At 43.1% G+C, this 27,403-nt stretch overlaps 1 protein-coding gene across 9 annotated transcripts in view; it reads right to left on the bottom strand.

The window, feature by feature from the left end:
* Nucleotides 1–27,403, bottom strand: part of LOC107221296 (AF4/FMR2 family member lilli) — a 206,422-nt gene that overhangs the window by 18,070 nt on the left and 160,949 nt on the right. For all 9 annotated transcript variants that reach the window (XM_046744518.1, XM_046744517.1, XM_046744521.1 and 6 more), the window contains one exon: nucleotides 8,055–8,088. In XM_046744518.1, coding sequence (XP_046600474.1) covers nucleotides 8,055–8,088 — 34 coding nt within the window. The remainder of the gene's footprint in view (nucleotides 1–8,054; nucleotides 8,089–27,403) is intronic.

Below are 27,403 nucleotides of genomic sequence, written 5' to 3'. Positions count from 1 at the left end.
GAATACTCCGCCACCCCGGATTTCGCGGTTAATTCCTACGCCTTGTGTACACAAACGAACAATTCCGAGTTTCTGCTTTGATCAGTAATCGACGTCTGCTGAGCTTCCACTCTCGTGTGTGGTTACGAAGTTAATCTAGAATGGATGAAATTCAAATTCGAGCTAATTTTCTGATTTCACTGGATGATAATGAAGTTGATCGACGCAATACGGTCTAAAAGGATTACAAGCATCTCATTTTATTGTTAGCCCGTTGAATCAGTCGAACGTGGCTCATTTACTTTGTCGAACAAAGACGTGAAGAGTGATTATCATTTTTACATCGATTGAGTCGTCTCGTGCCCTAATTTTTTCAATTTTCTAATGAACCAAGGAGCAGGTGCGCATATATATATATATATATATATATATATATATATATATATATATATATATATATATATATATACTTTACTGAACGACGTCCGCATATGCAACGAACAAAACAAGACAAAATGAAAAGAATGGACCGGCGAAGTATCCTCTCGGCGTTACCTCGACTTCAATCGAGCCCGTTGACGTGGTAATCGGTAATTTCATCCTAATTTGACGGTGCGCTGAAACGATTCGGAGAATCATGGTGATTTCATTTTGCTTTATATCAGGGATTTGGGGGTCTGCATTGGAGTGGCGGTCATTCGATAATTAGATTCGTTTTTGTTTATTGCTCCTTTTTTTCCTTTGCTTCCGACACTTCAAAGTATTCGCCGGCGAGATTAAACTTTCATCATTAGATCTGACGCGATTTTGCCCACATTTGAAATACCCACTATACACGGCGCATCGTGCATATAAAATCAGAAACATACATAAACCGCTCGCTGTTATCAATTGGAGTTGTTTATTTCTTGTTATTACTTTGGTTACAAAGAAAGAAAATCCACCGACATTCAACCAAGAATGTGCTTTTCACGTTTCATGAGTAAATTACCGCGTGTTTATAAGTTTCGATTCAGCTTGCCCCATTTATTGAACACGAAGACTCTTTTGTGAGTATTTAATACGATTTCCAGAATCCGAAGTCTACTGAGATGTACGCGCATATCATCCGATCGCTGAAAAGGTGAATGTCCGCGAGATGAACCAATATCGAAATGTGAGTCAATTCTGACGATGACAATAGTTGTCATATTTATCTACAGCCGAACGAACGATTAGTCGTGCTTTCACGATTAAGTTCCAAGTGAACCGAGACGAAAACGAGGCAAGCCGGCAGGTATTGACAGCTGTTGTAAACGTTCAGAGAATCGAATACGATATCATTCTCAGCGTGTGGTGGAAAATTGAACTCAACAAACTTTGCGGCTTTGCACAGAAGGGGAGAGATGTATACGATTATTATACATGTTTACAATCCCGTACGTCGGACTAATTGAAAACCGCTACCGAAGACAGGATGGATTTGTTTCGTGTTTAAACAATACAATACAGTCAATCAAGTACGTCAATCTTTACCTAACGGATCGAGAGTATCAACATAAATACGTCACGCAGGAATAACGTTAAACGGAAAGTATTTTTAACAGCGTAAATATGTTCCTGAGCGTTGTAAGTTAAGCAGAACTATACTATACAGCAGTTTAACCTTGGAAGAAAAACAGTAAGCTTTGCTCGTTTTACACTGCACTTAGTAGGTATTATCAAACGAAATACCGTTCGATACCGTGAGAGAGTTGTAAACGAGAAAAACAGGAGTATGGCTTTCATCGTGCCTTGATGCATTTCTGTGAAGCGCGTAAAACGGCCTTTTCCATAATTGGTATGATCGAAGGGGGAAAAAAAAAGAAACTAAGCTGCAGAGTTGCAGAAACTACGCCTGCTGTGATAGTGACAATGGACGATTGAGAGACTAAAACGAGAAAAAAATATAACGGAGACTCGAACAGACACTCGATAATTGACGAGCTGACAGTACCTACTACACTTGAAGATGAAATATTGAATTCGACAGACGGCACGTAGATTTTGGGCAGGTACAACTAAGCAACTGAAATCTACTCAACTTGTAGAAGAATGAAGGTGGATAAAAAGATTCCAAATCGTTAGAAGCACAATCGAGTTGGTTACACTCAGATGAACAGGTATTGTCTCGGTGATTAATCAATTCAGGATAAACAGCCATGTCGACTGTTGAGGACGTGGTCCGCGTTAAATTAAAAAAAAGAATGTTGTAAATTCGACATTGATATTATCTAAAATATAAAAAAATCACTCGCAACAACCATCATACCGGATGGAATCCGTCAATTTGTATTCTAAGTTAGCTATCGTTACGACAATGGTGTATGAACCCTACCGAGACCAAAACCTGAGGACCTTTCACTTTTCCCTACTCCAATGAGAAATTTGTATCCACATCTACTCAATCGTCAACTATGCGTGTTGCATAATCTGTCCATTGTTGTACACAAGCTTTGATTTTCAGAATTCGATAGAAATATTGCTAGCAAAGTTAAACCGGAAGTTAGACCGAACTGCGTGACTTTTCGATACGTTTGCGGCAATTAATGGGTTAACGGAACCGAATACCCATCCGGGATTCCACACAGGTAATACAGGAAGACAACTCTCGCATGACACGACACGAAGTAGGTACCTTTGGGCTTTGCAATTAGAGGTGTAAAAAAATATCGAGTCCTCCGTCGTTCTCACTACGAACTCGGCGTGCGGTGCCTGAAGGTAATTCGTTGCCAAGACCAAACACCATTACCCGGTCAGTCACTCCTCGCGCGCGCGCAAATCTCCATCCGTTAACGGTGACTAAGTTGACGGCAAAACGCGTATGTCGGTAAAACGTTATCTCTTCTTCCGACCTTGCAACAAGGCGTAAGGTAGATACTGCGCACCTCCGATTCGTGGGTAGAAAAATAACACTCCCGTCCCCGGAAACCTGCGCGAGGATACAACGGTCTTCTTCCAAAGCCGCGAAAAACGTTTCGCAGCGTTCACCTGCTTCCGTTTCTGTATACAGGACCGAGTTTCATTCGCTAAGATTAAAGTAAAGGGCACGGCGTGAGTTAAGGCTGTCGGAAACTGAAACTATAAGAACTTGGGAATTGGAACTTCAATAGGTATCCTAGGTTATTCGTACATGTTGATATGTTGGGTATCTGGAATTCCACTAGTCTATACTATACCCCATTTTAATCCCCAAAGGCTATTCATAAATCCCTCTCACGTATGGAGTTATTTACCAAGTGTAAAGTAGTTTTCTGCTGCTACTACAGAGAATTCTTCTCGCGGCATGATTGAAATTAGTCATTGGATCGAGTTGACGTCTTATAGAAGTACTGAAAATTATAAATTGGATTTCCCATGTCTAATCGGGACGTCATAATCTGAAATAATTACCAACTAAACTTTAATTACAAGTTCCGGTTATTGTTACATTCACAATACATCTGAGAAGAAACATGAGGGAAAGTTAAAATTTATCCGGTAAAAATTTCTTGTTGGCGTAGAACGGATCGTATGTAGGTACTTTACAAATATATTCAAGGCTAATGGATAATTGTGGATGACCTTTGGAGGATAAAGTTCTGAAATATAGTTTTAAAATTTTAAATCCAAGAATCTATCATGCGAACAATAATGGTTAAAATTCAAAAAAAAAACTTCTCAATAATCTCAACTTCAATAATCAGGGTCTAAATATAGATTGAATGTTACGTGTGATTTTGTTACACATCGAAATGTGGAATGCAGATATGGATTATGCGTAAACACGAGATGTCGGTTAGCGGTCGAACCGGTTATTTCATAGGCTGATGATAAAATACAGGCAACTTTGCAACGATGACAGTCGAGTGCAAAAAGCGCACAGAATGGTGTCGAGAATTTTATCGTGAAAGGGAAAGCACGCGCGCCACAAATAGAATATTATACTGAAACGAAACACGAATACCCACATTTAAGCTTACACAATTAAGCTGTGTATCAGTGTAGGAAAATGTTATCGGTTCGTTAAATAGTCGTAGCGCTTTATCGCAATAGGGAACAAGGTTTGCGGGTTTATCAGTGAGGATCTGATGACCAATAAGACTGATACCAATTCTCATCCATCAATTTTGAGTTCGTTAGTTTCTCTTTACATCCTCTGCGCTCAATTGTAAGGAATTGGAATGAGATGGCATCATCACAAAGAAGAAATATGCGCGATTGGAATAATTATTACGTGTATCTCCGACAAAGATGGAGTTATGAAATTGAAATATAGGTTTCGTACGAAGTGTGCTTTAAATTGGTATCTTAACAGTCTCCCAAACATCCCGCGAAGATTATTTACCTTTTACCATCGACGGGCTCCTCCATTAGGGAAAAACAATTAGCGACCGCTGTCGTGTTATCGATGCAAATTACAAATAATTTAATTACACTCACAGTGTACAATTGGTTATGTCGTTTTATTGAATAAACAGCCCGAAATTTTCATCCTCAATTAACACCGGCAATTACGTAACGCAACCGCATAAGTCGAAACAAAAGGATGTGCTAAGTCGCGATATATGGCATATAATAAAGTACGTAGAGCCTCTGCACTGTGCTGCATTTTGTGCAGAATTGGAAAATCCATCGTTTCAAGGCATGTAAACGCTGACGACGAAATCGTAGGTATTTAAATTGCAAATTGTAGAAAATGCCGGCTGTACCGTCATATTTCGTCAGTCGGTCGAAACGAATAACTATTCATACACTATCGTACCTACAGATGTATGTAAGTACGTATGTACGACTCGAAGCAGCAGTCTTACAGAGTAGCCGGCCTCGTGCATATATTACTATGTAACGGATAATTGCATCTGGTACAAAAATGATAACCCGCCTCACTAACTTTGCTGCTAGAACGAAGTTATATTTGTATAACTAACATCGCGCCGTCACGAATCGCTGTATATTATACAAAAGTTGAAGATAGAAGCATGTGTGCTACGTACAAAACGACGTGTATCGTTCCGCGACCACAAGTTCTTCGACGCAAATTAATCTGACTGAAAGTTCATTCGAGTTTAAACTTTAGAGGGCCGGCATTTGTACCTTGAAATTCGATATTTTTTAGAGGCATGATATACGTATATCAATAATAGTCAACACGTCCGGTGGAATTTTCGAGCCACCTGCTGACTCCGAAAAGAGCCAGGCCGACCATCTTAAAGGTTAACCCTATCCTGTGAATTCAACCGTGTCGTCAAATTGTCCACGGAAACACAAGTTTAGAGGAAAAGAAATACGAAAATTAACGATGGGCGTCGTATGCCGCTTTCGACACGTTTCTGCATCCTCGTCCTTGTACAAGACAGATACGACGTGTAGGATTACCAAGTCGCGGCGAAGGCTTGCTTTAGAGAAAGCATGAAAATATGCAGTGTCGATTGAGTAAACGACGACTGGAACATCGCGCTGTCCATATCGGGAACGTAAATACACGAGTGTACATTACGCGTACAAACAGACGTAAACTTTTTACTCGTTGGTATTGGGAAGAGGATTGAAAAAAAAAAAAAAAAAAATGCATGATTTGTCCGGAAATTAATATGCATTGTATTTGTCATCGGGTAAGATAACGAGAGGCAGCTGTCGCTTGAACAAGAGGTTCCGTGTCACCAGTCTCTATCGAAATTGTTTGTCATGACTTTTTGCGTTGGTTGTTGTTTTAAACACCTAAACACGTTCTACCAGATGATGCCCATGTATAATCTATCTGGCAAAGTTCCATCGGGTTTAAAGTACGAGTTCGGAGGTAGCGGGTCAAACTTTTCCAGCAAATCCTTACGTTTTGGGAGCCAACGCAGATGTTCGGGGCCTCTAGTTTGAATTAGAAATTCCCTTTTCCTGCCGGCCGGCACCATTTTTTGGATAGATAGATCAATGATTGTAAAAGATGATATTTGTATGGATATTCGAATTTATTTTTATGGCTTGTAAGTTTATATATTTGTTGGCGCCGTGATGGACTTGTATGTATATTAGATTACTTAAGTATGTGAGATGTCGCCTTCATAACCTTTTCGATACCGTTTCATTTTTTGAAACTGTTGCATTTTTTCGCGGAGGTATCGTGTGGGGATGATAATGCCAGCGATTCGTGGAAATTGGTTAACCCTTCCTTGCAGGGGGTGACTAAGAATTATTTTCTCATGACCACGACGTCTCCACGTTTTCTACATCGCAAGTCAAACTCTCGAAGCACCTCAAAAGTCGATCTGGTCCAATGTCTTGAATGACAAATGACAGACCCAAGAGACCAGTCGTAGCGTAAGACACCCAGGTTTTCCCATAACTTAGTCTAGGTTCTATGCAATCTCAGAAATTGCTTATGGTTAATATTATGTTAGAAGAGCACAATTAGCCACATAAGAAACGAAATTCGTGATAAAATGTAAAGAAACGTGTCTCGGCATTCATCTTTGATGGAACGTTCAAAATTCGTACCGCATTTTCTTATCCGTATTTCAACAATAAGCAGTAAATGCACGAAATAAATAATTGCGCATCGCCGATTACCTTTTTTTGTTTAAAAAATCAAGTTTTTATACGTCACTAGCCCAAAAATGTTTCTTTTTAGTTATAGAAAAACGAAGTGTCACGAAAACGCGGTATTTCCCCATCGTCAAAAAGCTCTGGCCCGTGGCATCTCAGGGTGCAATATAAATTACTGTAACCGGGTGGTTTCTCGTTAGCGAGGAGCTGGGAGGATCACCGGCATTGTCAGCTTGCCCGTCGTTAGCTTCTTTGTGCTGGATAAAATTAACCACCCGCAAATAGGGAAGAATGGCAAAAGGCCAACGCGGAGCTTGTGCTTGTGTGAGAGAAGGGTGGCGGAGTGAATTCCTAATTGATACAGGACCTACAGCGCGCGGAGGAGGCGAATAATATGGAAGAATAAACATACCAGGAACTTCGGTTATAATCCGAGCAACGAAATTCAGTCTCGTGGGACGAAAAAAAGCTTTTATTTGATTAAAAGCCAGTTTTAAAGAGCTTACAACATTGCAACTGGAATTCGAAATCAACGGAAACAAAAAAAAAAGGTTGAGCCAAATTGTCGGATGACGGTTATCGATATTTTTTCATTCCCCCCCCCCACTATTCTCGGCGTAATTTCAACTGCGAAATGTTTACGGGTATACGAATACACTTCCACACGGCATCCCTTTAACGTCGTACGTGCTCATTCATCATCACCTGGATCTCGGTCCCCACGCTTGCCACACCTGTCCTCGATACTTGAACGTGACGACACGCATACGTTGGTGCGGGGAACCTCAGGTGACGCGAAATCAGGGGCGATAAGTAATCGCACAAATTTGACACTCCGTATCAGTTACGGAATAAACGAATTAGTTGAGTCTAATATTCGGTTAGGTGAGTAAACAATAATATCGAGGAAGAGGGGACCGCGCCATTTTTAGCTTCACTGTCGCCCGTTAACGACTGAAATTTCTCGAACGCAAACAGCTACTCGGCACTTTACTATGGGGCAAATGATCAATCAAAAGTTGTAATTAATTATACATTCACGGACGTGAACTCTTGGCACGATTAACTCGTCACGCTGTGCGGGAGATCGCAGCCCGAGCCTTCCGTGAAAATTTTTGTGCATAAAATCTACCATAAACTTTGCCCGGAGCAAGTCGCGACCGTGGTGGTTTAACGGACGTTTATTTCTGGCAATAACCAGCCTCTGGTTCGGTATTAATTGAGTTTAGTGTAATCAATCACAGCAGTTTACGTTGTAATGATGTCATATCGCACCAATGTCGACGACACAGGTGAGACCGAAAACGATATAGAATTTTGTGCGAAGAAAAATACTGCGGAAAAACAAAATCTCAATACGCTACGACTTTATCGATTCAGGAGGGCAGCTGTAAAGTGTGTATGGCCTCATTCTTTCGCTTCAAGAATTTATCAAATGGTAGACTGCCTTCGCGAATCCATATTATAATCGATACGCGCGGAAAGCTTATTGACTTTAAAATAGCTATAAATAATATGGTGCTTGCACGATTACTTACGAAGCAGGCCTTGTAGTAGGATGTCGTTCTCGCTCTGCAACAGACAAAACATAAAGTCGATGTTAATTTCTTTTCTTTGTCGTATACACATCACAGAGATATTCCTGTCGTACTCTAATTACAGTTCAACGGATGCGAAAAAAAACAAAATCTTCCACGACTCGCCGAGCCTCGAGATATTGCGCAATTTGCATATGAGCTGATCGCACAACCGCGCACTAATCGTTCCGCAAGTTCCGAAGCCCGACTGGTCAAACAATGGCAATTCCAATCCGCACGCATGGACATATCGCAGGCCTATGATATACGTTCACCTCTCTCGTAGGCGAGTTACGAGGCCCACATTCGGACGATAACTTGTCCTTGATCGGATCAAATATCCGTGCGTGGAATTCCTATCGTCGTTGTAACGAATTTATTGGGTAGAGTACATTTTTCCGAAAATTTTCGTATACCTCCGGATGAGTTTTGGTCGGGTAAATTCCGTCCAACGGGCTCAGTGTGTACTTTTCTCTTTTCATTCGACTATTTTCCGTGGACGTGAATTCTTACCCAACTTGCAACAAAGATTTTCGTTGATTGTTAAACTGAAATTCAAAGAATGAAGCCAAAAAAAAGTTACTACGTAACTTTAACTCAAGCGTGCGATGCCATTCTTACGGTTTATGTTAAATCTGGAATCCATTGTCTTGGATTATACCGAACAACATTCTCGATCCGATCATCGACGCATTGCGAAATTGTTACCGTGAAATTTTCTGCAATTCGTTTACGATAGTTTCAACGTAGTACAAAGAGCAGTCCCATATCGATGCTACTTCCTTTTACACCCAAGTCTGTGCGATAAATCCGTAGAGCGGGCTATTAGAGAGTGTAGAATTGTAGATACAGGCACAGGAAAGGAATGATCGTAGGACAGGGAAGATAGACGGTTGAAACATATGCGGCCAATTAGAAGTCACGTCACGTGGCAAAGACTGACTCGTTTTGACTCGGTAAAACAGGCATTTTACACAGATGCATAAGGTGCCATACAGATATACGTATACGAATGCTTCCTAGCTTGGTCGGTTATGTGCATATACATGTGTACACGTGATTGCGTTCCGGCTGCACACAGCTGTGTGTGTAATACGTTAATACGGATAACTGTATTGCGGTGTCTCGTTGCAACGTTAGTGGAAGAAGCGGCGACGACGAAGTAGAAGAAGAAGACGATAAGAGCTTCGTTGCAACAACGTAGCCGGACTGCGCTGCAACAGATGTTCGTTTGTTTCGAATACCACGTGATACGTTATTTGACTGATTGTGAAAGTGGAATCGATTATCGCGCCGGACTATCAAACACCGTGTGGCAACTGGCAGGAATCGAATGAACACGTGTTCTATTGCGATCAACAAGAAACCGGGATACAAAAGTCCATCGTTGCGATGAAAAGAAAAAAAAAACAAATTACTCCAATTTCAAAAATCAATTTTAAGACAAGATTGAATAATAAATGTCGATTTGACAAATGTCAAACGTGTTTTTCACGATGATAATTGAAGAGAAAAGGCGCCAGTGTACCCCTTGTAAACCACCGCAACTTCCCGCGATCGAACAAAGTGTATTTTATTTCATTCCCCGTTTCTTGTCGGAGGCTCCCACGGTGGTAAGCCACGCAATTCTCCCTCTTGCCCCCGCGGCCTTGTGCCCGACCGGCTCCATACCCCAAGCCCTACGAAGGGAGGGAGGAAACAATGTCTAGTCGAACGGTGGCTAGAATAGAGCAGAGAGAGAGAGAGAGAGAGAGAGAGAGAGAGAGAGAGAGATTTTAGCGGTGACAAAAGTTAGAAGGGGTTGAGGGGGGGGGGGGGGGTATAATCGAAACGAGAACGGATCGATATGTGTGCACACCGGGTTGAATTCACGGTTTGGTAGGCGACAACCAGTTGCTCGTAGATGGCGATTAGCGAGATGAATTAAGAGGCCAGGCAGGCGGCGGGTTTCGTCGTGCGTCAGACGACGCGACGCTGGGCGTCGCACGCAACGTGTTGGTAGACTTGGCAACGCCGTCGATAGTAGCGGGCACGTAGTACCGAATGGCGAACGACGCAACGGGGGAGAGAGTGGGACGGTATGATGAAGAGAGTAAGAGGGGGAGAAGGGGAGAATGAGAGAGAGAGAGAGAGAGAGAGAGAGAGAGAGAGAGAGAGAGAATGAGGAGTCACACGGACGTCGACGGCGGCGGCGGGACGGACACGTGGGCGGCAGGAAGCGCGCTCACGCGTGGAGTGAGTAAGGCTTGTATACACCTAAGCCCGAAGGCCTTCCGCGCGCGGCGAAACGGGGACCGGAAGTTTCGACTAGCGCCGGAAGAATCCCGCCAAATTATCGCCGGTACGGGGTAGGAAGTGGAGCACGAGTTGAGAGGATAGGCAGGCACACCGCTGATCGAGGTATCCTTAACTGTACAGCGATGAAACAGATTTTCTCACGAATTATCATCACCTGACACTAGTAGGTAACTGACAATACCCTGCAGCACTTCGAACTTGGTGTACATCCCGGAGTGGCGAACCATGCGGAATGAGAAAGTTCTCGGCAAACAGACGCGTGAATGGAGCGAACGAAAGGAGACGGATAAAGAAAGCGAACAACACCCGAGGAAAACGTCACTTTTTCACACGGTTGTTTGTTATCGGTGTCACTACATCCCGTAACTTCCGATTCATACGAAAAAACCCGCTTCCGGGTCCTTGGAAAGACTCGCGAGTTTGAGTCGCGTGGTTCGTTACTCGTAATCGAAGCAGTAGTCCATGTAAGAATGAGTATTCGGCAAAACAAAACCGCCCGAAATATACAGTATCGACCGCGTGTCAGAGGGTTGGTACGTTCACCGCGATCGGTAATCGATGCGAGACACTGCGACGCGGTTAAACTGCAGCGGATACAGAGCACGTTACGAGTAAACCGTATACACCGAGATACGTGCGGATATAGTGCAGCAGGCTAGAGCCAAGGAATATCGAGGCGATACGTTTAATCGCAGAGACGAGCATCGGTTGACTGAGGCTGGTTGGCCGGCTGGCCACGAACCCCATCATCGGCCCCGGTAGTGGCGCGGTGTGCGTGTGTTGTGCCTACGTGCCGCCGGTTTAGTCCTTCGATCGTGTGCGTGCCGAGTAGGCCTGTGTGAATGTACGCACAGAGCCGCGAGAGAGAAAGAGAGAGAGAGAGGGAGAGAGGGAGGGAGGGAGAGAGAAGCGACGCAGCAAGCAGCAGGCCAGCCGCACACCAGACGGCGGCATGGTTCACCTGCGTAGCGATAGCTGCTGCTTGCTGCTTCTGCTTTGTTGCGTATTATAGCTAGTCCCGTGGCACGGCTGCGTGCATTTGTAGACGCAAGTAGACTCGCACGAACACAGAGGCATCGACCGTGTTCCCCCTTGCGCCTTGTTCACCGGGTCCTCTCTCTGTCCCCTCGAACATCGCGCAACGAGCGTGCACTTCGTAGTAGCACCGTACACCATTGTACACACACCCGGGCTATAGTTACCCGCCGTTCACACAACTATTACGAAATATCATGTTCAAGTGTACGCTTGAAATCGAATTTACGGTATTGACTCTTTTTCTTTTTTTTTTTCTTTTTTTCTTTTTTCTTTTACTTCCATCACCGCATCGTGTGAAAGTGCGGAAGACTCTTCGAGAAGTGTGGCCGGTAGATTGTACGTGCTTCGTCTTCGTTTCATTCGACATCGTATATAATTACCGGTTTCCTTTCGGTGTACCTAGTAAACATCGGTTCGATGTTCGTTCAAACTCCCTTGCAGTGTCTTTTCTTATCGGACACAGATTGTTGAGTCGTAAGAAAACGGTTGTTGAATTCGTCTCACAGATTATATCGATTTTAACACGTCATAATTTCCTCTATTTTCCTGGACATTCTTTCCATCCCATGGATATGAATTTTCCACAGCAATTCGAGATCCTTGACTCATTTTAATACGCGCGTTTTGACACAACGTGTATATAATAAGCAATTACTGATATTTGGTATGTGTGGGTAGAATCCTTCGTAGTTTTTTTTCGAATTTCCTGCTCAACGTTTTGCGCTCAAAAGAATAAAAATTACGAGCTGCAACGAAATGAGGAATAAAAAAAAATATATATAAATGTATCAAAGTTATACCAGGGATGAGTCACTTGGCAAAGAGATAAAGTATTTTCCGTAGAATGTGATACAGATACAGAGATGAATAATTTAACGAAATGAAACCCAACACTCTCAGCTCCATACATTCCAATGTTGTGGGACTGGTTTGCTCGGCGGGAAACGGTGGACTTTCGATTTCGTCGAAAATTCAACAGGTCACGAAACAATGTGCCACATATTAAGATAAGTTTATCGTAACCAGAACGCAGCACAGATGAAAAAGAGCCGTGTTCACGCCTATCAGCGCGGCGCCGAGGCATCCAGTGTAGGATAAAAAAAAAAAAAATCGTTATAGGCCGGAAGGGAATGAAAATACCCTGGCTGTTACGTTACAGTTTATTTAGGCAAAGCCCGCAGCAGCTCCCAGAGAAACGCATCGTCGTTAAATGTCGAGGGGTAGACAAGAGGAAAGACCGGAACGAGATAACGGCAAAATATGACGCAAGAGTGACGGAAGCTCGTAGTAAAAAGATCGGTTGGAACACCGCAACGCTCTATCACTCGGTAGGTAAGGTGGCATCCCGCACCGGAGCGCAGCGACAAACGGTCAACAAGGCAGCATGCTTCTTTCATCGTGATCGATTACGTCGGCAACGTTTCTGATCATCGGCAATCGTCGCCGTGCAGAGTTTACGAATCGAAGATCGGTAATCCGCGGCCCATAATACTCCGCGCTTTCGGGTCAATCGGTTACGATCTTACGGGCGACGTCGATCCCTCTACCAGCTCCTCCTCCTCCTCCTCCTCCTCCTCCTCCTCCTCCTCCTCCTCCTCCTCCTCCTCCTCCTCCTCCTCCTCCTCCTCCTCCTCCTCCTCCTCCTCCTCCTCCTCCTCCTCCTCCTCCTCCTCCTCCTCCTCCTTCTCCTCCTCTCCTCGTCGTCGTCGTCGTCAAGGTACAAGATGCTAATTGGTAATCCATATAGAAAGCGAGGGACACAATCCGGGCGCGCCAAGGCGAAGGAACACCGAGCCGTGGGCTTCGCGGTGTAATTATCCTTGTCCCGTGTTATTAGCATCGTCCTCATAGCCGTGGGCACGGGTTCGGGCACGCGCCTCATCTCTCATCCCGGTGAACGCGCGTGTGTGTAATACGGGCACGCGCCAATGGGCAGAAGGCAAGCGTGCGAGGAACCGTGAGCACAGCACCTGTTTCGTGTTAAGATCTGGTCGAACCAGCGTCCACCTAGCATCGTCGTCTTTCCCCGAGCCAGAGTTGCGAACGACGGCGAAAAGCGTGAAAGACCGAAAGACACTGCGGCGTTATAACGTCGTTGTTATTAATGAGCGATAGCTCGGAACCGGTACGAAACACCTTGCATTCCGCAATTATAGCATCCGACAGGTGTACCCACGAAGGCAAGGAGCGCCGGAACGTCAGAGAGAGAGAGAGAGAGGGAGTCTGATATCGATTTGATAATGGAGACTTTGTCGTACCGGACTGTACCGTCACCCTGTGAGTATGTTGTACCGAGGAATGGAAGTGTACGCTACCTCATGAAGGAATATTCAGTGTGCAGCAGCGCAATGAAGGTCCTTGGCGGTATAGCGTCATTGGAAGGTTGTTACACCGTCAGCATCTCGAGTTGTGGGAACGAAATTTACCGACAACGAGTAACCAGCTACCTCACCTCGCGTGATGGCAATTGGCAATTATCGATGCCAATAATAGAACCCGGCTAGTCGCGTTAACGGCAAGTTACTCAAGTGTAATAAATTATTATACCGACTGACGCCTGGTGTAATATAATTCGTGTGATTAGAGATTTGAACAATTTTCGAGAGACTATAGCCGTCTGTCTCGAATCGAATTTGCTAAGCTAATCAGGAGGAAGAAGAGTCGAGTTTGAACCGACTTCATGGTTGATCGAATCGCGATTCGGAACGTACTGAAATTAGTAAGATATAGGAGGACGAGAAAAGATTTGCTCGATATTTTTTCAGCACTGCTGACCAACTACAGTAACGGCTCGACTCGCGTCTGATCTTACGGTTGTCCAGACCACTCGATCCAAGAACCGACAGCTGTGTCTACCATTGGAACAACTGTTTCCCGATCGCATAATATCAACTCGCCTTGAGCGAGCGTCTGCGGACAGGAAAGACACCTGCACGTGTAGGTATATAATATAATAGATGGAATCTCAAGTCTTGAATCACGCAGCGTTTTCGGTAAAAGTAGATGAAAATCTTTCGACGACACTGAGCCGCGTGCGGATTGTCAATTTTGATAATGTTTTGCACGCGTGCAAGAAAAAAAAAAAAAAAATTGGTGAAAGAGGAGAGAGAGAGAGAGAGAGAGAGAGAGAGAGAGAGAGAGAGAGAGAGAGAGAGAGAGAGTGTCTTTTCCTCCCTATTTTTCATATTACATAAAGGTGAGCTTTGCAACCCAATTTGCCACCGCCAGAGGCTACCGCTATGCATATATCACCTCGTACTTGTTAACCCGACCTTATAGCCGAAGGTAACTTTGCCCGGGTTAACCTGGATAATAATTCCGGGCTATCCGTGCTGCACAAGCTCGTTTCATGCTTTATTGTTATCTTTAAAACCTGCACATAACGTGGCGTGCAACCGGATTTCGAAGCAACGTATACAATTGTGCCGAAGGTGGTGACTCGCTGATCTCATTCCACACCTGTGCAAATTAATGCGGAGAAGAAAACAGATCAAAGGTTAATCAATTCATTGAATTTATTTTGCTTTAATAACTAAAGCTTTTCCGTGCCTCGTAACGATGAGACCGTTGCAACTGCGTAAAATGCAGGGACGTGCGAAGCTAAGCGAGTTTCAAACAAACCGAATCGATCAAAGGTCTATCCCGCGTATGGTCGGAAACTTGGTACGTACTTAGATTGCGCGAAAACTAATCCAATCAGGCTCAATACTCCTCCACAGTTTGTAAATCTTTAGATCGTTGAAAGCTGGGTAAATTTTAACCACCGACGGAGGATTCTTCCGCGCTTCGGTGACTCGATCAAACTCGAAAGAGCTCGTGTGAAATAATTTTTGGAGTAAAAAATTACATCGGCAATAGATGAGAATGTGAGGTATTTTCTTCTTTTATTTTTTTCGCCATCGGAGTTGCGGTTGAATCAACTATCTGCGTTAAGAAACTAAGTAAAAAGCCTTTGTGTGCTCTGTAATAAGCCGAGTATACGATGCCGGGTACATCAAAGTAACAAAGCATTTCGCTACCACAGTCATCGTTATTTTCTGCTCCACCTCTTCTTCCCGTCGCTCGCTTCCCGCACTCCGCATTCGTATTTATTCAAGGCCCGTTGGCGATGACTGTGACAAAATACCAGACGAGTAAAAATGAATGAAAAATTTCCTCGGGAGTTTACTAATACATCTATAAACACCGGCGCACAATCGTGATGCGCGCGCTTGCACGCGACTATCATTTATCCTAAGAGATACGCGGCTCGCGCAGAAGAAGCTTGGAATATAGAGAGCGAGGACGAACTGACCTGGGTACGTGGAAAGATACGCGACGTCATCACCTAGTGAGTTTGGAGTGACGCAAGAGGTTCTTCTGTGTCGGGCAAACATGCGCGAAAGCGAATTTGCTTACGTGCGTGTATGTATATGTAGACAAGGTGCGGGTGATGGACTGGAAAACACGAGAGGAGGGGGGGGGGGGGGGGATACATCGTCGACGACTGACGACTACGACCTTGCTCAACTTGAAACATCTCTCCTTGCCGGATTGAAATACATACTTTATTGTCTGTCTGTACGTGCAAAATTTTTATTGCTTTTTAAAGCCAGAGTTGCAGCAAGACGGGTTCAACTTTTTTTTTTCCTTTCAACTCCGATAAACACCGAAGTCGATCGGATGTTTCTAGATGTGCAAATTTGCCAAAGATATTACGAAGAACATTCGTTTTTCCATCCTCTTTAGATGTCTGCATAGGAACGAGAAAAAGGCTCGTTCATCGTTAGTCTTTTTTCGTGCACAGATTTGTTTTCGTCCGCTTCGACATAGTCATTCCAATGTCGTTTATTACAATAACCTTGAACAGGTTGTGAACTCGAGTAATTTTGTTGATGAAAACGGCAATTTCCGTACAACTTTCGAAAGACTAATCGCGCTTTTTGCCAATCCAGTGTACCTCTACAGGCGTTCCAGCGAATTGCTTGAAAACTTGCTACACATACTGACGGGATGAAAAATTCTTGAAAAAAAAAATCGTGAAGCAGGTTACCATGCCGTAACGTCAGAGGCCCGTGATTGATTGCATCAATTATCGGAAGGAGATCCCTGCAGACGGACGCGATTAATTAACCATGTCTGTAATAAGGAAGGATCCCCGTCCACCTTCTCCTCCACCTCCACCTCCACCTCCACCTCCACCTCCACCTCCACCTCCACCTCCACATCCTCATCCTACCATTCCGCCGATGAAACTCGCATATTCTAGTCAACGAGTGAGAGACTCAGGCAAATGCAATTAGCTGCCGTAGGAGGTCTTAATTAACTTACGACGCCAGGTGCAAAGCATCCCTCCAAACGTCATTCGGGATCTACTCCTACGAGAAACCGATCTGCAATTATTCCTGTGTCAGTCCCCTTTATTCGTTTATTCATTCGCCTTATCTGCATAACCCTCCACTATCTATCTCTCTCTCTCTTTCTACACTACACTCGTCTATACAGAAATATAAATAAATAATTGCCACAAACTAAATTTAAGTTAATTATAAGTAAACCTGATCTCTCACAATGAATCACTGTTTGTACCCACGGATATTTATCCTAGTATAATAAAAACATGTTCTATCTATCTATCTATCTCTCTCACTATTCGTATTCACCCACCAATTTTTCTTCTCAACTGAAACTTTCGCTGTGCATGAAGTTACTTGATCCCAAAACCAAACATCTTCTCCGAAGCGTATCCAGGATTCTACACTTTTCTTCAACCTCTGAGACTTCGACGAAATAAATATTTGGTGAAAATTTTATGCGATAAAGGTTGCGAACAATATCCACGCAGTAGTCCTTCCTGTATGTAAGCAGGAATGTGACAAGATATCTCAACGAATGCGGATTACTAGAGACGGAACGAGTTTGTCTCACAGTACCTACCTTCCTTCCAATTTATCGGTTTGCTTTCTAGCACGAGTTTTACTGCGGTTATTATATCGTTCGTTCCCTTTCTCAGAGTGGAGAAGATCCGGAAGCAACCCACACCGCATACTTCGGCTTCGAGTTTTCTCGTTTACATCCGTATGAGCGCGTGTGTGTGTGCGCAAGTGTAACGTACATCTTCCCAGCTAAGAAAGAGCATACTTTATTCAAGAGGTTAGCTACGGCTACCGACGATTTAAGACGATCACTTCTACGACCGTAGGAGCGAGCGTGCAAGGTTCGGCAGTAAATTCCTGCGAAGGGTTTCCCTTTACGTCCGTTTTTTCTCCAGACAAGACGCTGCAAAATCCCTACGTACACTATAAAGACGGTGCGCACCTTCATGATTTAACAATATCTGTAAACATCAAGCTGGCTATCCATCTCGCTGGAATGTAAAAAAGTTTCGAATCATTATTTTGCGATAAAAACGATCGTCAATTTTCCTCTTCACGTTCAAATCGCATATCGAGCATTTTTTGCCGAACCGTGAAAGCGTCATAAAAAATACGAATTGCAAAAAAAAAAAATTCAGTAGAATGTCAATTGTAACGTACGACTTAGTGGAAAACGATTCCATCAGCTCAAGAATTTTATACCCCGTTACGGGATGTTATTCATTCAACACGTTAAGTGTACACAGATGAACTTGTTGCAAATCGAGAGAAAGATAGAAAGACAAAGAGAGATTAAATGGTAGCTATAGGGCACCACCGAAGCATCGAGCCCGCATAACCAATTGGTTAATCCCAGCAAATCCGTCCCCAAGGAGAGGCTTACCAGTGGTTAGTATCCGTTGACCGGGTTACTGCCTTGCACAACGAGAACGCGATTTTTTTTCTCCCCGTTAATCACAGTTTTGCCGGCGCGCTGCAATCTCGCGAAAATCGCTGTTTTTCACCGACGATGAGAAAGAACTCCCTCAGCTGAGGCGAGAGTGTGCGGAAAAACAAAAATCAACAATAGTCGCTCTCTTTGATGTTCTGGTTATTATATTTTATGCACTCGGACGTTGCAATTATCGATTATAATCAAAAGATCACATCGGACACTGCGAAGCTAACGAATGAAAATAAAAAACAAATGTATAAAATAGTTTGAATCTAATCAATATCGGACACAAAGTCAATTAATAGCGTACCCGATACGAGATCAGCTGTTCTCTGATCGTTGAAGCACTGCAGAAATGCGAAAACACCGGGAAAAATAAAAAGTATAGAAACTATGAAAAAAAAAATTTACCAAATGTTCGAGAGAAACACCTTTGCTGGTGCGGAGAGTCGCTTCTTGCTATTCGTTCATAGGCGGGTTGAGATAAATTGCGCTCTCTCAATCAAGGTGGAAACCGTGACACAAAGTACGTTGGTATTGCGCGCGTACGTATTCCCACCACTCCGGTAAAAGCCTCGTATTTTCCACGATTTATATTTAGTGCAAGTGTCCAGATCGCATACACACACGAGTTCGTTGGCATGTTTGCGATGCTTTCTCTATCGTAATACGTATATCTACGTCTGCCGGTAAAGTACGTACAATCACGGTATTGCACAGACTTGAAATTGATGGGCCGACGTGCGACTCTGGGGGGAGGTGGTATTTTGCATAACGATGAAACGTACGTGCAAAGTGTACATACGTGAATGTATTTTGAAAATTGCACCGCCCGTGTAGCCGGTCCAAACCAAGGCTACGGATTCAACGGATCTCTGACCTGCTAATTTACAATTTGCAATTACAGATATGCAGATTCGTGCAGTTCCTAATATGAATAACAAAAAATAAGTCATTTGTTTTTTTCAGTGAAATAATTCAGCAAAAATTTGATAAAATTTTAAAGTCGGATACATCACGATAGACAATTACAATGACGAAACACTTGGAAGACTTAGAAAAACGATAAAAATATAGATAATGTACTTTATTTTACACGAAAATAATAATTTTACAATTTTCCCGAAACAATAGCAGTCTCTTGGCGCGTATCTCTATTCTTCGGGCAAATGATGATGATTCTAAATGTCCAATTACACAATTTTTCTAGCCAAACCAACATAAAATGGAATTAAGACGTTACTGAGTATTTTCTTCCGAGTTGTTTATAAGTGTCCATAATTCACCGTATGCGTAACAACGGTAAGGTCAATTTATATTTCTCACGTTCGTTCTTTGCAGCGTTAATCTTTTCGTTTTAGCCCGTGTTGAAAAATATTACGTGTACCTTGATTCGCAAACTTTCAGCGCGACTTCACCTGTCAATAACTGTTAAAAAAAAAAACTTTTTTCTTTTCTATTCCAACGCCTGTAATCGAAGGAGAAAAAAAAAAAACAACGTTCGGTTCCCAACGAAATATTAATTGCCACACTCCTCGCGATAGGACTATTCTTCTTACTGAATATAAAAGAACAAAAATATTTCCCTGTAATTAAATTTAAACGAAACTCGACTCACTCAAAGAGGGATTCAAATTGTCGAGTGGCTATTGAAACGAATATCTTTTGTCGCAATTTCTCTCCGTTCTCGCACTCGCCCACGTCCAAATAGGCATGAGTTGACGATATTACCAAAACGACAAGAAACGGCCCGTTTAGCGCTATTCAATCAATCTCACCTATGCCCACTGCGACGCACACACGTCGTATCGATAACCATACCATGCAGCGACGGATCGGCACAGTTCGACGGCGATATCGTCGTCGCGGCGGTCGGTTCGTACCGAGGAAGTCGATGACCTCTCCGGGCATTACTCCGTACGTGAGCCAGCTCGAGGGGGATACACACACGTGAGCGTGCGCTCGTGCGATTGTATTTTGCAAGAAGTGAGGGTGGGGGGCGGGGGCTGAAACGGGCGAATAAACACGTCGAACCGTCGCCGCCGTCGTGGAAATTTGCGAACTGGGCAAAGTAAGTGCACGACATACTATATTATATATATATATATATGTGTGTGTGTGTGCATACGTACGTGTGTTACGTATACGATACCTACGTCGCGGCGAACTCGGGGCAGCAAAACAACCTATACGCGTACAAAAATCTATGTATACCTGGGTACGTGATATAAAAGTTGGTCAAATACGGAGAAGGATTACAACGCAATTTAGCTAGCTTGAAAACGAAACGATCGAATCTTGTAACCTTTTCTTAGAAGCTCTCGCGCTTTCCGTCATCTGGAATCTCACTGACGGCTATTTTGAGCACGTTACTCGAGGGGGTTGAATTCTATCCTGACCATTTTTTTAGAGGCACGTATTCATGTAGGGAAAGGTGTATAAGTCTTGTTAAGCGTGACGAAATTATTATCAAGAAATTATTATTGAAATTCTGTGAATTTGTCAGACTGCAACGATATTTTATTATTTTTATTACAAAAGTGTAATTCAACGTCATGCAGAGTAAAGCATAATTTCAGCCGATGGTGGTAAAATATATGTTCATTGTTTTCGAATTTTTCTTGATTTTTTTATTACTTTTTTTTTTTTTTTTTAATCCCCGAAAAGAAATACGTATTAGTCCTAACGAGATTTTTAATAAGATTGATACGCTGATGAATTGAATTTTTCTAAATCTTCCGAAATATTTACAAAATTATACACATCTCGTTGGAGCCACTGCGAACCGTGTTTCAGAGAAAGAAAAAATTCCTCCAACTCAAATAATATGTAATCATCGAACTTGATGACTAATGACAAGTGACCACGGAATTTTTGATGCTATAATGTTTTCATTAAACATGCATATGCCAGAGTTAAACGGCGTATTGGTAGAAAATGAAAAACTGAAAGAAAATCACTGTATTTCTATCCGTTTGAGTTGTTCTTCTTTCGTCCTTTTTCGCGACTGTGTGCAATAAAAAACGATCCCGGTCGGCCGTACGTTTCAAAAGTGCGCAGTGTCTATGCATGTATGTATGTGTGAAAAACTTGTGAAAACGCGAGGTAAAGGATTATAATTGACGAGCGGTAGAGAAGCGGGGAGCAACTATGTGTTCAAGGTTTATCTGTTGCACATGGCAGAGTCACGTAACCAGTCTGTCCGTCAGATTTTGAGCCGGGGAGAGAATTACGCCCGATTTTAATTGGCTGTACAATTATTGATCATTTTCCGTGAAAGCGGGACGAGGCGGGCGGTTGGCTGCGTGTGGAACCGGAATGACCTCGTTATTATCCTTAGAGCTATACGTATGGTACCCGTTTGTGTCATCTACTGGGCACCGTTTGATTTCATCAATTAAATATCGTGTAGAATCAGGGAGCTCGATATTGCAATATTAAACTTGTTGAACGGTGTTCGTAATTGCGTTTAAATCATTTGTCAAAAAAATTGTATGGCATTTCTTTTTCGCAAATTTAATTATGATTGTTGCAAAAATTCGGTCGATTCGATGCCTTTTTCGGCATCCATTTATCAAATTACAACCAAATCCTGAGATCGCACGTGAACCTTGCAATACAATCTGAATTTGAAATTTGACGATACGTATTACGGAAGTTTTCCCTGTCAATTTCCATCGATTTCGTCAAGATCTCTCCGGACTCCACCAATTACAACAGAGTAATAATACACAAAATGGAAGTCAATTTTTATTGTTGAACTTCTTTTTTATTAATTTCAGCAAACATATCGGGGACACCGTTGATTCATCGTTAACTTTCTCCTCGCCCCAGTGCGTCGAATGAAATTTATCCCAGTTCTGATTTTTTCAACGCGATAGGTGATTTGATTGCTTATCCGGTTTGAACCGAATGTCTGTTCACCGCATCCCTAGGGTAATAAAGTTAAATTTAACCCACAGCAAATTCAAGGTCGTTGGATTCATTTCTCACAACAACCGGAGGCATCTCTTTCACCCTTCCCTTTCCATATACCTATAGTACACTGAGCGAAGTGATTAACATCCTGGCATCAAAGTAGATAATATAACACACGATGTATTGCATATCCTACGTATGATAAACACATACAATTACCAAAAAATATCATTAAGGGTTGTCGAGGATACAATTCGTATGCTAATTTGACAACGGCTATCAATCCTGTCGCCCAAATGCTCGATAATACAATGTAATTAAGGCGCGTAAAAGATTTTCTTCGCAGCGTAAAAACATAACGCGTACTTGCAGGGGTATCGATTAATTACACAATCGCTAAATACGCTCCTCGGGGTAAATGGCGCGAATTGTATTATATAAGAAAACAAAAGATTGTCGCGAGGTTTTTAAGCCCCCCCCCCCCTTGCCAGCTTTCGAAAACCGATCAAATCGTTCCGCGCTGGCTCCTCACTTTCAACTCCGTAGGGCAAAAAGCACACGCGCGTTTCCTCCCCTGATCGCCTGGCGAAGGAGGAGGGCGGGTTTAATCGCGTTAAGTAACTCCGCGGGCGAGGTTATGTGCTTGACAGCAGCACGGCGAGGAGCAAGGGGAACGGGAAGAGGAAGGACGAGAAGGAGAGAAAAGGAAAGGAAAGGAAAGGAAAGGAGAGAAGAGGCAAGGGAAACCGAAACCAAGGAGAGAAGGTGGAAGAGGAAGAGAGACGGGGAAACGAGGAAGAAGGGAACCGGGTGCGGAACTAGTCGCAGCGGAGGAGTGAGTTTGATATCGACCCTCTCCGCCAGCGCCCCCCCCCCCTCCCAGCCTTTTCGCAACCTCCTCCACCTCCACCTCCACCTTCACCTCCACCTCGAGGCTCTCCTGCTGGTTATTTATCGCAAACGGAGCGCCCGCGAAGCCAACATTGAACGAGGCGAGGGTGGGGAACGAAGGGAGGATACGGGGTCACGGAGGGACGGGGGGTTGGAGAGAGGAAGGGAAGAGGGAAGAGGGAAGAGGGAAGAGGGAGAGGACGAGGCTATCTGATGCATACAAAACGAAAAGGGTGCGCTTAACAAGAGACGGAACTCCTACGGAGTTTCCGCACCGTCGTATCGGAGCCTGCCTCCCCTCCTCACGCCCTTAGCCCTGTTTTGCACTCCGGCAAAGCCTCAAGTCCGGTTATTAGGAAAATTGACTATTATCACACGGGTTGGTTAACGCGGGGCAAACGGGCTGCAGCATAGGGATGGTCAGTTATGTATATTAGTATCGAACATAGACGGAAAACGATTTGTGGGTCACGTCGTTGTATCTTTTCGATCCAAACTTACCGTTTTCAACCATCATTTTTCCGCACATTTGGTAGGATAGATCGGGTTGGGGGTAAAAATGTGTAGATTGTGTAGGAAACAGAAGGGTTGCTACATCGACTGTTTGAAAACGCGAAAGTCTATGCTATGTATAGAATTGCAAAATGTAGAGAGGTAGGAAAATGTCGAAAACCAAAATTCTGATGTTTCTATAACTACTTCAGTTTGCTGTACTTACTTTACCATTCTACATTACAACTTTTCTACACTTCATACCTTCTCCGGTTTGAAAATCTATGACACAAATTTCTCCGTATCCGAAAATTCGATATTGCAACTCTTCTATGCATCCATTTGGTCTTCCTACATTTTTACTACCGCTAACGTGTGTAATGTTATTTACGCGGCGGTTCTCCAAAGATGGTATTTGACTTTCCTTCTTCACACTTTTTACAGACAAAAGAAGAGTCGTGTGCTGATGTTCGATTATTATTATGTTTACAATGCAACGATCGCATGGAATATCGATAATACTATATATTCACCGTTCTATATTTAGTGTTGTTTCAGCAGCGAGAGGAGGATTTAATTGGCACGTCGTACAACCAATTCTCGCCCGTTTGACGCAACGGCATTAACAGCAGCAGGGCTTTTAGCTTAATTGCCAAAGAGGATCAGACGATCATAGGTATATTGAATACGGCTGTTCGTCCAATGGTGCAGGATGCCTTTTTACCTCACGGATGGGAGGAGGTTATGCAATTTTAACTCAGATGGTCTCGCCAAATAGGTAAAATATATTTACCAGAATAAAATGCTTTGCAATATTATATCAGCTAATCATGATAGAGAGAAGTTGAAAAAGAAATGTAAAAAAAAAAATGCGGTAGCGTTTCTACCAACTTCGGATGTATGTATATTTTTACGGTAACAATCAAAAAAAAGGGGGGGTGTAGAAAAAAAATTGTATTTATATCATATTTACAAACCCACAGAAAATACGACTAAACCGTGATTTGCTTTCTAACGCGGGAACAACAGATTAAGATAATGATAAGAGAAAAAAAAAAAAAAAGTCAAGTTGTTAAACAACGAGCAAGTTTTCTTGTCGCAAGAAAAGCAAATTAGACTTGTCGCGTCCAGCCGTTATTAAATGAAAGTACGGGGGAAATCAACTTTCACGCGTATACGTATAACAATCATATTTTGGGCCTGTTTCGGTAATTCGGCGAAGAGTTAATCGCTCGCGTGTTGGCGCGATTATTTGCCTGCGGAGGTCGTAATTATCAGTGCCTTAGGTGACGCACACCCTCGCTGCAAGTCTCGCACGCGTTGTTGTTGGGACCGGAACGGCTAGGCCTCCAGAGGAAAGGAAGAAGAACGGGTGTGCTGCTGCTGCCTGCTCGTTCACCGCGGACCGCCGTGACTCCCTCGCCGTTAATTAACGGCCACTTTGCTAATTAAACACAACGAGCAAATGCCACGACATCGCCGGTGCTTAGTACCCCTCCCCCTCCGCCGTGCATGTATGCATACCCATATAATGATACAGGAAAGCGACGCTCGATAAGAACTTCTCTTCTCCCGCGTTTTACTTGTAGTGAAATATACATTTCAACGCGGATATCGCATTTCGTGCAAAATGAGGAAACTTTCAAGCCCCAAACATTTTGTAGACTAATTTCATATTCTTTTGTCGCGGTTATAGAGGATCTGCGATTATACTGAAGATACTCATGCGTTTCAGCGATAAGGATTTGTTGAATTTGCGGTACTAACAATATTATTTATTACGTCTTTTCTTTGTTGGCTTCGTCAATTTTTTTTTTTTTTGCGAAACGGAAAGATGAAAAACTGGGATTTCAACGGGTTGAAGGGTTGGGTTGCGATAAGTGGTTCAATAACGTTGGCAAACAAACTTCTACTCGTGCCGAGTAATTGATTCTTGCAGGAATTGTTATCACAGGGCGTGTAAAACGACGATTTGATCGAGTATCGAGAGAAGGGCTTTTGTAAAATCGTTCCATGCAGGATTGAACAATATTTGAACGCGCTACACCGTTAACAGTTTGAAAAATCGAAAGGATATTCATTTTCGTGGGAAATAAAAATGAGAGAAAGTAAGAATGAATGAAAATTAAAATCGACGAGTTCCGAAGGTTCGAATAAAAGATTTAAATTTTATCTTCTTCTAAACCTAGGGTCATATTTTCAATACGCACAAAAACAGCTAACGAGCTACAGAGATAATTCATATACAAAAAATCAACTTGCCTTTAATTACACTAATCAACCCAGTAATTTAATCGCGGGAGCGTAGAAAGCATTATTATTTCTATCGACCACTCTTCTTCGACGGCACGAACTTATATCTTTACAAATGTGGTCAAGATATAGTTGACCAGAATTTCTTGTAACTAAAGATCTGAGTGATAACGATTCGAATACGTTTCATAATTTAATAGAGAAAAATGCGGTTCGGTATCTAAAACAAACCTCCAGGTGTAAAATCTGACGGGATTATCGAGGGTTAATTTAATTAGGATACATATAAACCGCTCTTTGCACTTTAAACTATAATATTGTTTGTTCAAAAGAATTCTTCTCCTAGTGCATAAATCCTTTTTCCTCGTATAAAAAGTAAGGGATCATTCGTCGATTGACGTCCAGAATCGATATCACTAACGGCTTAATTCGTTAACAGTCAAGTTGTGTGACGCGAAGCTATTTTTAATTTAAACTTCCAACAAAATTTAATCCTTCCAAATTCGAGAGTATCACGAGGTAATGAGCGGGAGAAAGAGAGAATGAGATAGAGGAATAAAGAGAGAAAGAGTAGACAGTTTTGTGATATAAAAATAAAACAAAAAAGAAAATCTCAGCCCGACGAGAAGAGTATTAAATTAGAGTGACGCCGAAGGCTGAGGAATGAGGGAGCATGATGAGAGGAAGGTGGAGAGAAGAGGAGAGGAGAGGAGAGGAGTTTGCGCTGGCTTCGGCAAAGCAATTCCCTCGACATTAATTATTGAAATCGCTCGTGGCAGGGTTTCCGCCCTTACGAGGCTCGTCCGCGTGCCGCTCATCGGCTCCACCGTTCCAAAGTTATGCCGAAACTTTGGAACGCTTAATATTCAATGAATTACTCGTCATCTACCGAGTCAAGTACCTCAGTCAAACGAAGAACCCGACATCACCTCTCCGTACAACCCCGGAACATTTCCTTCACTTTTCAGTCTCTGCCGAGTCTCAAAGTGTGATTCAACCGTTGATTCTCATTTCGATAAAATGCTTTCCTGACAGTGTAATTGTTGCGATAAATGTTAAATTAACAATGCGATACAACGCTCACTTCGACTCGAATATTTCATAACTCCCTCCCTCCGAGTTGCGAAACCATACGATTGAAAAAGTTGGAAAATTCACAGAGGTTAGATCTAAATGATACGAAAACATTTGAAAAATCGTTCTATTACAATTAATATTCTAATATTTTGGAGCGAATTTTATACCAAACGAAGGTTGGGAAGCGAGATAAAGACAGCGCCTTGAATCGCGAATGTTTATAAAAACCAGCAGCGCAATGCAACAGGGGCAAAATAACAGGTAGGATTTTCCTCGGTTTTATATCCATATAGATAGACGGCTAAGAGGTTGTACAGATGGTGAGCTCTGGGGTGGCGGCGTATCCATGGAAACCATCATCCTAGGGTTGTAGAGGGGTTGAGAAAGGGGCCACGAGTCGGAGGCGAAGGAGGAGAAGGAAGAGGAAGAGGATGGTGCCATGTCGGCTAGCTAGGGGGGAACACTGCAGGAAGTGAACCCGACCACCGTTACGCGGGGAAAAGGAAGAAACGAGGGAGGGGGGGGGGGGATTAGAGCGAGGGTGAGAATCCGAG

This window comes from Neodiprion lecontei, chromosome 6 (genome assembly GCF_021901455.1).
Source record: "Neodiprion lecontei isolate iyNeoLeco1 chromosome 6, iyNeoLeco1.1, whole genome shotgun sequence".
NCBI classification, from domain to species: domain Eukaryota; kingdom Metazoa; phylum Arthropoda; class Insecta; order Hymenoptera; family Diprionidae; genus Neodiprion; species Neodiprion lecontei.
This window is presented reverse-complemented; position numbering and strand designations above follow the sequence as displayed.